This window comes from Mobula hypostoma, chromosome 11, assembly GCF_963921235.1.
Source record: "Mobula hypostoma chromosome 11, sMobHyp1.1, whole genome shotgun sequence".
In the NCBI taxonomy this organism is placed as follows: Eukaryota; Metazoa; Chordata; class Chondrichthyes; order Myliobatiformes; family Myliobatidae; genus Mobula; species Mobula hypostoma.
In genome coordinates, this window is record NC_086107.1 from 6706081 (window position 1) to 6719433 (window position 13353).

The window sequence follows — 13353 nt, forward strand, 5'->3', positions numbered from 1 at the left end:
GGCAGCTCTCTCCACACTCTCACCACCGTCTGAGTGAATGCAGTGCTAAGGCTTTATAAGGCATTGATCAAAGCTCAAAGTAAATTCATGATCAAGGTACATACAGGTCACCGTATACAACCCTAAGATTCATTTCCCTGCAGGCATACTCAATAAATATGTAGAATAATGACCATAACAGAATCAATAAAAGACCACATCAGCTTGGACATTCAGCCAATGTGTAAAAGACAACAAACGCTGCCAATACAAAAAGAAAGAAATAACAATAATTAATAAATAAGCAATAAATATCAAGAATACAGGATGAAGAGTCCCTGGAAGTGAGTCCATAGGTTGTGGGAATTGGGGCAGGTGAAGTTGAGTGAAGTTATCCCTTTGGTTCAAGAGCCTGATGGTTGAGGGGTAGTAACTGTCCCTGAACCTGGTGGTGTGTGATCAGACCACAGATTTTTGTATTGTGAGCAGTTTTGGGTCCCTTGTCTAGGAGAGGATCTGGTCGCATTGGAAGGGGCTCAGGGGAGCTTTACAAGAGTGATCCCAGGAATGAAAATGTACGAGGAGCACCTGACGACTCTCCAGAACTTCGAGGAATGAGGGGAAACCTATCGAATATTGAAAGGCCTAGATAGAGTTGACATGGAGAGGATGTTTCCTACAGTGGGGGAGTTTAGGACCAGAGGACACAGCCTCAGAAGAGAAGGATGTCAATTTAAAACAGAGATGACGTGTAATTTCTTTAACCAGATGGTAGTGAACTGTGGAATTCATTGCCACAGATGACCATGAAGGCCAAGTTGTTGGGTATATTTAAAGCGGAGTTTGATAGGCGATTAGCAAGGGTATCAAAGGTAATGGGGAGAAGGCAGGAGAATAGGGTTGAGAGGGATAATAAATCGGCCATGATGAAATGGCAGAGAACATTCAATGGGCTGAATGGCCTAATTTTGCTCCTATTCCTTATGGTCTTATTGTTTGTTGCTGCAGACTGTTGATGGTCAACAGGTTTTAGAAAGACCTGGTTGAAGTAAGCCAGCAGTCATTGAAATGAATGAAAATGTAAACGAGTGGATTTTCTTTCATAGGTTAGCTTTCTTTGTCACATGTACCCAACCTGGGTCTCTGGTGCAGTAAACATTACACTAACCACTATGCTACTGTGTTGCCTACAAGTTTGTGGATGACACCATGATTGGTGGAGTTGTGGACAGTTGATAAATCATGAAAGAATACAGTGGGATACAGATCAGTTATAGACATGGGTGAAGTGGCAGATGGAGCTTAGTGTGGGGATGTATGAGGTGGTGCACATTGGTAGGTCATATGAAAGGAGAAAATGTACAGTTAATGTTTGACCCCTTAATAGCATTGAGATACAACGGGATCTTCAGGATCAAAATCCATAGTTCACTGAAAGTGGCTACACAAGTGGATAATGTGGTAAAGAAGGAGTATGGTGTGATTGCCATCATTGTTAGGGATATTGAGTATAAGAGTAAAAAAGTCATTCTACAGTTGTATAAAACTTCAGTCAGCCACACTTGGAATACTGTTTCCATTTCTGGTCGCCCCATTATAGGAAAGACATGTGTTACGTACCCCGTAACTGGGTTGCCAAACCAGCAGAAATGGATCACTCAGTTGGAGTCTGGATTACTAGAACTAAGAAAGTTTTATTAAAGAAACAAGCAACACAGTAATCGAAAGGATAATAAATGCAACAGTTCAGCAATGATAAACACACATGTGCACAGAATTAAGATAACAGCATCAATCAAGCTCTATCATTGTCTAGGGGTAAATGACCAAATTTCAAAGTGACTCAAAAGTTCAGTCCAATTTAGTTCAGTTCGCAGTAATCATTGCCATGGCGATGGACAACGTTGGGGGAGAGAGAGAGAGAGAACGGGAATGACTGATCATTCAGAAACGGCTTCCACTCACAGACCGGTGATAATTGCTCACAAGCAGCTTTTGGGCAGGTCCTTGGTGATGTCACCTGAGGTCACCGACTGTGACCCCTCCTCCAGATGCGGTCGATCCTCTGCAGTGAACCCGGCACCCAAGCAAGGGCGGACACACACCGGGTTCCCGCTGATCGTACCTTTCCACCCTGTGCGTTGTCCGATACTTCCCACCGACTTGTGAGAGGCGCACCGCTTCCAGGGTCTCTTTACCTCGGGTGTCGTGTGTGTCCGCCTTAGCGAACCTGTCCCTTTTTATCCCCCTGCTGGGGTATCGCCTGTCCATCACTTCAAACAGTTCAGGGTTCAAAGGGGGAGCCGCTCCAGACAGCTCTCTCTCTCCCGTCCCTTCATTACACATCTCCAGATGCTGTTTCATTGTGTTCCTTATCTCTCTCTTGAAGACAGGTGGCAGACCAACTGCTGATCACACAGGACAGCTAACATCTTATCTATGTGTATTCTCGTCACACATGGTAAAGGTGAAAGATTAGCTTTATTGCTCACATGCACATCGAAACATACAGTGAACCTCATTGTTTTTCGTCAAACCAAATCAGTGAGGATGTGCTAGGGCAGCCCACAAGTTTCACCATGCTTCTAACGCCAACGTAACATGCCCACAAGTTACAAACCCTAACCCGTATGTTTTTGGAATGTGAATGGAATCCGGAGCACCTGGAGGAAACCCACATGGTCATGGGAAGAGCGTACAAACTCATTACAGGCTGCGGCTGCAGTTGAATTACAGCTGGCAGCTGGGAAGCAATCGCACTAACTGCTATGCTTGCATGACAGTCTGCACAATGTGTATTGTCTCCCCCTCTTCCTTGTGTCTCCCATCTTTTCCTTATGTCTCTCAGTAATCTGCAAATCAGTTTCTGATGAGGCCCAGTTCTATATTTCACCGAGCTTGGAACGTCTGGAAATTAGAATGAATTACCATATTTCCTACAGTAATGTCAACTCCTGTTGCAAAATCTATATCTGAAAACTCCAGGAAAACTTGTTAATTTTACATCTAGAGAGACCGTGCTTGTCTTTAGTCTTCTGTAGCTCCAAGAAGCTGGCACTGGATTCTGAAATGAAAAGGGATGAATATTAAACAATTATTTAATTTGGGCCTCTCCAGGCTGGCCTCTATCTGAATCAGTTCCTCAACAGAAACTGCAAACTTCATGTTTCCAAAGTAAGAATTAATTAGGCCACAGATTGCAGAGTGAAACTACAGGAACTTAGATCTTTTAGAACATCTTTATCACTTAGAAGGCATTGTAAATTAGTTACTTAGAGATACAATGTGGAACAGCCCCTTCCAGCCCTCCAAGCCGCACCATCAATTTAACCCCAGCCTAATCGCAGGACAATTTACAATGACCAACTGGTACATCTTTGGACTGTGGGAGGAAACCAGGGCACCCAGAGCAAACTCATGTGTCAACAGGAAGGAACGTACAAACTTGCTTACTGAGAACATCAGAAATGAACTTTGAACTCTAACAACCTGAGCTGTCATAGCGTCATGATAACCATTACACTAAAGTGGCGGCCCTCAATTATTCCTCAAGGCCATTGTTCTAAAGCAACCTTTCAGATCAATAAACATTTTAATAAATTCTCATGTTAGTCTTTATATCTTTCAGTCATGTCTTTTTCGTGGTACTAATTCTGAGTGGGATTATTGTGCTGTTGATAACTCCAGCCAGATGCAGATTCAGGTGAATTTATTGTCATATACACCAGGGTGCAACAAAATTTCTTGCCCATGTGAAGCTACAGAGTGAACATTGTACACGGTAAGAATAAATAGAGATAAAGGTGAGCCTTATTTGTCACTTGTAGACTGAAACAATGGTTACGCCAACAACCAACCCAGTCCGAGGATTGTGCCGGGGGCAGCCTGCAAGTTTCGCCACGCTTCTAGCGCCGTCAGAATCAGAATCACTTTATTGCCAGTATGTGAAACATACCAGAATCGATTGCGGTTCAGAGTCGAGCATAGAACACAGGACAATACATAACAGACAACATGATAGCAACCAACAATTTACCAGACAGTAATGCAACTAGCCATGAGCAGAATGGTCACATCTCAAAAATCAAATTGGAATAAATGAGAACATATCAACAGACTTGATAATTATCAACAGAACAAGGAGATCAGGAAGGATCATAGAATGCTCACAAAGGCTTTGGACTGTGGGTGGAAACCGAGGCACTCAGAGGAAGCCCACATGGTGATGGGGAGAAGAAACAATTTCCTTACCAACAGTGTGGCAAATGAACCTGGGTTGCTGACACTGCGAGGTGTTACACCAATGGCTACGCTACAAAAACATATACAGTGAAGAGGGGAAAACATCCTTATGAGGATAGGTTGAGTGAGCTAAGGGTTTTCACTTTGGACTGAAGGAAGATGGGAGGTGACTTGATAGAGGGGTACGAGATGATAAGAGCCAAAGTGAACAGCCAGCAAAAAGCATTGACTTCTCTAACTTCCGCTAATGCCCCACCTCCCCCTCATACCCCATTCGTTATTTATTTTTATACACACATTCTTTCTCTCACTCTCCCTTTTCTCCCTCTGTCCCTCTGACTATACCCCCTGCCCATCCTCTGGTTCCTCCCCCCCCCCATTTGTCCTTCTCCCTGGGCCTCCTGTCCCATGATCCTCTCGTATCCCCTTTTGCCAATCACCTGTCCAGCTCTTGGCTCCATCCCTCCCCCTCCTGTCTTCTCCTATCATTTTGGATCTCCCCCTCCCCCTCCCACTTTCAAATCTCCTACTAACTCTTCCTTCAGTTAGTCCTGACGAAGGGTCTCGGCCTGAAACGTCGACTGTACCTCTTCCTAGAGATGCTGCCTGGCCTGCTGTGTTCACCAGCAACTTTGATGTGTGTTGCGTGAACAGCCAGAGATCTTTCCCAAGGCAGAAAGGGCTAATACGAGGAGGCATAATTTTAAGGTGATTGGAGGAAAGTATAGGCGGGATGTCAAAATTAAGTTTTTTTACACAGAGAGCATGTGGAACGCCCTGCCAGGGGTGGTGGTGGTGACAGACACATTAGGGACATTTCAGAAACTCTTAAACTGGCACATGGATGATAGAAAAATGGAGGGCTATCCAGGGGAAAACAATTAGATTGATCTTTGGTTAAAATATCAGCACAACATCATGGGCCGAAGGTCCTGTATTTTGCTTTAATGTTCCATGTTCCATAACAAATGAGGAAGTCCTCATGAAATCAATATATCTAGAGCTGTCATTGGGGTAGGAACTTGAATGTGCAGCCACTTCACTTGTATAAAACAACAGAACTCCAGTCACTGCACTTTCTCAGAGGAAGGATCTTGCTTTCAGAACATAGAACAAAAACAGTACAGCATAGCACAGGCCCTTCGGCCCATCATGTGCTGACCTATGTAAACCTACTCCAAGATCCTTCCCTCCTACGCAGCCCAAAACCTCCACTTTTCTATTATCCATGTTCATAAAGGCCTCTTAAATGCCGCTCATACATCTGCCTCTACCACCACCCCCGGTAGTGTGTTCCATGCACCCACCACTGTTGTGTACAAAACTGACCTCCGACATCCCCCCCCCTTTACTTTTCTCATTGCTGAGTGACTGGATTGAGACAATATGCACTCATTCTTCAATCACACTTCATTTACTTGTGCACGAGGAGCACGATCCTGTCACCAAACCGTTCTGAATTTTATTTTTATACAGAAAATGGCTTGTTGGATACAGATATTTATCCTATAAGAATTTAGAGTACTTCTGAATCCCATCATGTGCATACTTAAGTACCAATCATAATACATATTTCAGGAGTTAATAACCAACCAAATCTACACGTTAAAGGGCAATATTGCTTTAGAATTGGTAAAATAACTGTCCAATACCAAGTGTTGCCCTAGAATCTTTGTTTGTATCTTTATCTCATCTTGGTATGCTTGGTGACCTTGGTTCCCAGGCTTGAACAGAAAAGCTGTATAAGAGGTGGTCTTTCAAGGATATCTGGATATCTGCACACTGTCTCTGGCAGATTATCATCTTGACTCCTGCTTCACTAGTCTTCCACATTGAGATAGGCAGAAGAATAACAGAGAGCTATGTTGGAGGGAAGGGTGAGATTGATCTGGAGTATGTTAAAAGGTGGGTACAACATCATGGGTTATCAGGCCTGTGCTGTGTTGTACTGGTCTATGTTCTATGTCTTTGGATTCTGATGTTTATAATCCAAGGTTATTTTGGAAGTCAGGAAAGAGACACAAAACTTGTTGCTTCTTGACTGTTTAATTGAGTGCTAATAGAACAAAGAAATGTGAAAATAGTCAGAGTAGCAGAAACTAGTTGTGAAGGGAGAGAGAAGCAAAAAGATGATGGCAGAGTCCTGTGGCCAGCTCTTTTTAGATTCCATAGATAAGGAACATTCCATTCAAACTTACAGATAAGAGTCAACCAGATAGTCCCTATTCAAATAATGTAGCACCAGAGAAGCTCCCAGAACTGTAACCACTAGGAGACACATTGAACAAATACATACTGTAACCACTAGGGAATATACTAAATAGTTACATGCAATAGCAGGTAATTAATTGTTAAACCACAAAGAAAGTAACAATTAAACAGTCTAATCTTTCTTTCTTTTTAAATCTTTTTATTGAATTAGTACACAAAAGGTAAACCATGTAGGCACTAATACACTGTTGCAATATAACTTTACAAGAGATATTAATACACAAAAAGAAGTTAGGACAAACAGTGCAGTTTAGATATAAAATAACAAGATAATATAATAGTATACTAATTTTCATACATGTCAATAAGGAAGAGAAAAAAAACCCAACCCCCCCCCCAAAAAAACCTACCGTGCAACTAATCTAAAAAGTAAAGCAAAGAAATGGGCTAACTAGGTATCAAGTCTAATCAGACAGTGTTCTATAAAGGGGAGTGCAGGCATCTAAGGTTTTATTCAGCTTGAGACTGTATAGAGTCTGCGCTCTGTTCTGTTGGCTACACACTCTCTTTCACTCACCTGAACTGGGTGTCCTCTGGTATTGGCCACTGCTGCCCCTGGGAAAAAGGCGTTGGCTGTCCACACTACCCTTCTTTGTTGTGGGACCTGGATTTAAAGTCGGCCCGGAAAGAGGAGGGTTGCTTTTGTGATGGGAACGTTGTGACCAGTGGTGCCCCACAGGGAACAGTGCTGGGACTCTGAAGGCTGATTTATACTTGTGCGTACTAGCTTACGTCGTTGTGAGCATTTATACTTGTGCATTGGTGTGTCTGCATCACTCTGCAATTCAGGCACATACACGCATGAGCACATCACGTATTCGCACGTCACGCATGCGCACACACCTGCCCGTGCAAGGCTTCATGGTCATGGTAGTCTTTCTCGGGGTAAACAAGAAGCGAGCGTCTTTTTTCGTAAAAGCAAAATGTGTCCTCCATAATTTTGGAGGTCTGTAAAGCTTTATGGAAAGCATTGCAGCCAGAGTTCCTCCCCTGCCCTTCAGTCACCCAATGGGAAGCTATTGCGGCGTAGGAGGAAATGCGATGCTACCAAGCGGACCAATCACAGTTGTTGCGGTCTGCGTTGCCGCGATGCATAATTACATTTTGGGAGAGGTGCGCGTCAGGCTATGGCGTAGGGATCCGCGTAAGCTCTGTGTAGGGTTCATGGCTACGCCGTACCTACGCATCGATTTGATGCACAAGTATAAATCAGCCTTAACTCTCACCACCACAACGGGTCCACAGCAGATGCAATCTCATTGGCTCTCCACTTGGCCTTGGGTCACCTGGACAACAGCAATACCTACATGAGGCTACTGTTTATTGATTACAGCTTAGTGTTCAACACCACCATCCCCTCCGTACTAATCAACAAGCCTCTGGTATGGACCATTGTGACTGCACATGATTAGAAAAAGCTGCAGAGGGTTGTAAACTCAAACAGCTCCATCATGGGCACCAGCCTTCCCCCCCCCACTGAGGACATCTTCAAAAGGTAATGCCTCAAAGATGCCTTCACAAAGGTGTTGGCGCGTGGCCAAGTGGTTAAGGCGTCGGTCTAGTGATCTGAAGATCGCTAGTTCAAGCCTCAGCTGAGGCAGTGTGTTGTGTCCTTGAGTAAGGCACTTAACCACACATTGCTCTGTGACAACACCAGTGCCAAGCTGTATGGGTCCTAATGCCCTTCCCTTGGAAACATCGGTGTCATGGAGAGGGGAGACCTGCAGCATGGGCAACTGCCGGTCTTCCATATAACCTTGCCCAGGCCTGCACCCTGGAATCCTTCCAAGGCGCAAATCCATGGTCTCCCGAGACTAACGGATGCCTAAAAAAATGCCTCAAAAAGGAGCATCCATTATTAAGAACCCCCATCACCCAGGACTTGCCTCTTCTTATTGCTACCATCAGGGAGAAGGCACAGGAACCTGAAGACACACACTCAACATTTTAAGAACAGCTTCTTCCCCGCTACCATCAGCTTTCCAAACAATGAACCCATGTACACTACCTCCCTACTTTCCGCTCTTGTTTTAATGCACTACTTATGTATTTTGTGAACATGTATTTCTTATTATGATTTAAACTCTATTACATGTGTTGCCTGTACTTCTGCCACAGAACAGCAAATATCAAGACATCTGTCAGGGATTCTGATTCTGATTCAAAACCTGGGCCTCCCTCTGCAGCTGGTTCCTTGACTTCCTCACTGGGAGACTACAGTCAGTGTGGGTCAGAAGTAGCAGCTCCTGCTCACTGACAATCAACTCCGGCCACCTCTAAGACACGTGCTCAGCCAACTGCACCCACAACTGTGTGGCTGGACACAGCTGGCAGTACAGGAGCTACGTGGGCCTATCTCCCAAGGATCAAGGATGGAGGATCAACTTTAGTCACCAATTACATTTAAATGATGGGGTGGAGATACGTTTCTACCGAAGGAGGTATAAGGCACTCCTTTCCTCCACTAGCCTGCAGGTCACCCTTGGGCAAGGTGTGGCGCCCCGTTCAGGGTCACAAGAAGCCACGGGAGCAGGTGGTGGATGATCACATGAGCAGCCGGTGCACATCGCAAGTCCTGGTTCTGTAACTGCTGACGCCAGGCAGACAATCTCTGAAGGGAATTGTTAATGGCTGAGGTCGCCCACCTTGTGAAGACACTGCCCGAAGAAGGCAATAGCAAACCACTTTTTGTAGAAAAAATTGCCAGCAACAATCATGGTGAAAAAACCATAACTGCACACATCATACGACATGGCATATAATGATGATGATAACACTTACATGTATTAGCAATTTCTTGTGGTGTGTTGTTGCAACAAAAAAGAATATCATTCAACACTTATAAAGAATAAAGAATAGAACATAGAACAATACAGCACAGTACAGGCCCTTCGGCCCACAATGTTGTGTCGATGCTCAAATCCTGCCTCCCATATAACTCCCCCACCTTAAATTCCTCCATATACCTGTCTAGTAGTCTCTTAAACTTCACTAGTGTATCTGCCTCCACCACTGACTCAGGCAGTGTATTCCACGCACCAACCACTCTCTGAGTAAAAAACCTTCCTCTAATGTCCCCCTTGAACTTCCCACCGCTTACCTTAAAGCCATGTCCTCTTGTATTGAGCAGTGATGCCCTGGGGAAGAGGCGCTGGCTATCCACTCTATCTATTCCTCTTATTATCTTGTACACCTCTATCATGTCTCCTCTCATCCTCCTTCTCTCCAAAGAATGATATAATATCTCTTTTCATAGGACAAACATTCATCACCAGACTGACCTGGTGAGGAGGTTTTTGAACAAACCATTAGTCCAAACCCTCAAACCTTCTCACTGGGAGATGGGGATTAAAGTACAATGAGCCAGAAGGAGAGAGTGGACAACTCGGATTGTTCTCTCTGGAGCGGTGGAGGCTGAGGGGAGATCTGATGGAGGTTCATACGATTATGAGAGGCAGAGATAGAGCAGACAGGGAGTGCCTTTACCTAGGGGTTGAAATGTCTAATACCAGGGCGCATGTGTTTCAGGTGAGAGAGGGTAACTTCAAAGGAGATGTGAGGGGCAAGTTGTTTCATACAGAGGTGGAGGTGTCTGGAATGCACTGCCTGGGATGGTGGTAGAGGCAGGTACGTTAGGGTCTTTTAAGAGATGTTTAGATAGGTACATGAATATGAGGAAAATGGAAGGACATGGACATTATGTAGGCAGAAGATATTAGTTTAGTTGAGTAATTTGATTACTAATTTAATTGGCTCGGCACAACATAGTGGGCTGAAGGGCCTGTTCCTGTGCAGTATTGTTCTTGTTTCTATGTCTTACCCCCCTTCCAGTTCACTCCACTCTACACACCATCCCTGTTACAGGGGTTCCCAGCCTGGGGTCCACAGACTCTTTGCTTCATGGTATTGGCCCATGGCATAAAAAAGGTTGGGAAGCCCTGGTTTAGATGTAACCACCTTAGCTGAGAGTAGTGGTCAATGTTGCAATACAAAGGAGACACGGGAGACTGAAGATGCTGGAATCTGGAGGGAAATTTGGTAAACAAACTGCAGGAACTCAGGGAGTCAGGCAGCATCAGTGGAGGGAAATGGACAAGTCAAGATTTCACATTAACGTCATTCCACACAAAACATTCAACGTGAAACTTCAGTTGTGTTCTGTGTTATTCTGCTGAGCATCGTGGACAAGCTCTGTTGGAGCCTGCATGTGTGCCGACACTTGTGGGCTGCCCCCAGCACATACTTAGGCGCGTCGGTTGTTAACACAAATGACACATTTTGCTGTAAATTTCAATGTACTTGGGATAAATAAATCTGAAGACAGTTCCTTAGTGTAATCAGTTGGACTCTTGACCTCACAATCTAAATCATTATCATCTTGCACTTTATCGTTTACCTGCACTGCACTTCTTTTTATAATTGTTACACTTTATTCTGCAATTGTTATTGCTTGACCTTTTTCCACCTCAATGCACTGTGTAATGATCTGATCTGTATGAACAGTACGCAAGACAAGCTTTATTCTGTATCTCAGTACAAGTGACAATAATCAACCAATTCCATTTCCAATCTGGGATACACTTCCCCCCTTATCTCCTTATACTGGTTATTTCCCCTTTCATCTTACAGTCCAGGTGAAGGGTCTCAACCTGAAACGTTGACTGTCCATTTCACTCCATGGACGCTGCCTGACACAATGAGTTCCACCATCACTGTGTTGCTCATTTGTGCTAACTCACAACCCGAGCATAGTGCTAAGTTGTTCAAATTCAAGTTTAATTGTCATTCAACCATAGATAAATACAGCCAAATGAAACAGGGTTCCTCTGGGGCCAAGTGGCAAGACATACACAGCTCAATTCAAAATACCGAACCCCAAAAAAAAGCATAGTCACTCAAAAAAACATAAGCCATGAGAAGTGATGTCCTGGGTGTAGTTGAGGCATTGGGACAAATTGCATCCCTTTGCTAGAGAGACAGTGCCAGCTCTATTTGGTCATCTCCACTTGACCTCCTGACATCAATAGGTCAACCTATACTCCTTCACCATTGGTCCATCTCCAATGTCTTGCACAGGCATCTGTCACCCATTCTCTATTATCTTGCCTTCATCTTATTTATTCCAATATTCTGTAAATACAGATATGAACATGTTTATAGATTTTTTAGAAATCCATTGACACCCAATGATTTCTGTCAGAATCATCCCGGGGGAGTCGGCAGCATCACAGACTGATGCCGGCTTTGCGAGGATCCCAGGAGTTGGTGGAGCAGGGCGGCGGGGGAGGTCTTCCAGCGCTGCCTGCCTGGGTGTGACCCGACCACGTCGTATTACGGTGGAACACATCACACACTTTGGAAAAGCCCTGCACCGGCAGGGGAGGTGGGCGAGGAAGGGGGTCTGGGGGGCGGGAGGGGGACGAAGGAGGACCCGCTGATGGACAGAAGCGGGGAGCCGGCGATGGTGTGGGCTCGGTGGCGACACTCCGGGCTGGCGCAGTGAAGGAGCTCGGTATCTCTTCGGCGGCAGGAATGAAGGGATGGCGGATATGGACTCCATAAATTCCCCGCCCGCCTCCCCCTTCCTGGGGCTGCGCATCACCTCGCCGGGAAACTGCAGGTAAACCCGGCGTCTCGCTGTTACTCGAGCCCGACCTCAATCAGAAGCAGCTTTGCCCAGAATGGTCCAGAAAGAATATCTGTTTAACCGAGAAAGATGCCAGGGGCGTGGGGGTGTCGCACCTGCCTCTCCCCTCTCGCATCTTCACTCACTCTACCTTGGAAATAATTGGGGCGTTTATTTTTTTAAATATAATTTCTTTTTACGGTTGTTTTCTGTGCAACTTATGTTTTGCAATCACGTTATCTGCCGGGAGAGAGAATTCAGGGCGTGGGCTGGTATCTGGGAAGGGAAACCAGGCGAGGGTGAGATTTAATTACCCAGTTAAGAGGCGGCCAGACCTCTCGCTGAAACCGCAGCAGTGTTTTTTTTTAAATGTTGCAGGAATATTGTATTTATATTAATTATTGTTATTTTGACGTGTTGAACTAACCTGCAGCTGTGATGTTTGCGTTGATCGAGAGGTGGGAGCTCTTGATCTCGGGGTGTGTGTCACACACTCAGCATCGAGCCGGCATGTTTAACCCTTTGAGGGAAAGGTTGCTTTGGGTTGAGACATGAGCTTTATTTGTCACATGGACATTCAGTGGCCACTTTACTAGGGACAGGAGTAGAGCCTAGTGGGGTCTGCTGCTGTAGTCCGTCTGCTTCATGGTCTGACGTTGTGTTGAGCGTTCAGAGATGCTCTTCCGCCCACCACTGTTGTAACTGGCGGTTACAGACACCTTCCTGTCAGCTTGAACCAGTCTGGCCGTTCTCCTCTGACCTCTCTCATTAACAAGGCGTTTTCACCCACAGAATTGCCGCTCACTGGATGTGTTTTTTTTTTTGCTTTTTACATCATTTTCTAGAGGTGAAAATCCCAGGAGATCAGCAGTGTCTGAGATACACAAACCAACCCAGTCTGACATCAACACCCACAATCAAAGTCACTTAGTTCACATTTCTTCCTCATTCTGATGTTTGGTCTGAACAACTGAACCTCTTCTTCTTCTATTTCCGGCTGTTTAAACGCATCTAGGCGTATTACAGCCCTCCCCAGGATGTATAATTAATTATAGAACTTCAAAGAACTCAAATACAACCTAGTCTCGCGTATAAACTGAATAATTAGGCTCTTAAATCAGATGTTGATTCTCTTGATGGCCAAACAAAGATTTAATAGAAAACCAAAATAAATTTAAGCCAGATAGCCTCTTGAACAGCATGCTTCTTTCAATTTTGTATTGATTACAGCTCAG

The 13353-nt window shown here is 44.8% G+C and overlaps 1 protein-coding gene across 1 annotated transcript in view; it reads left to right on the top strand.

The window, feature by feature from the left end:
- The first annotated feature begins 11918 nt into the window (after nucleotides 1-11918).
- Nucleotides 11919-13353, top strand: part of mapk8ip1b (mitogen-activated protein kinase 8 interacting protein 1b) — a 148654-nt gene continuing 147219 nt past the window's right edge. The window contains exon 1 of the mRNA XM_063063117.1: nucleotides 11919-12112. Coding sequence (XP_062919187.1) covers nucleotides 12033-12112 — 80 coding nt within the window. The 5' untranslated portion in view covers nucleotides 11919-12032. The remainder of the gene's footprint in view (nucleotides 12113-13353) is intronic.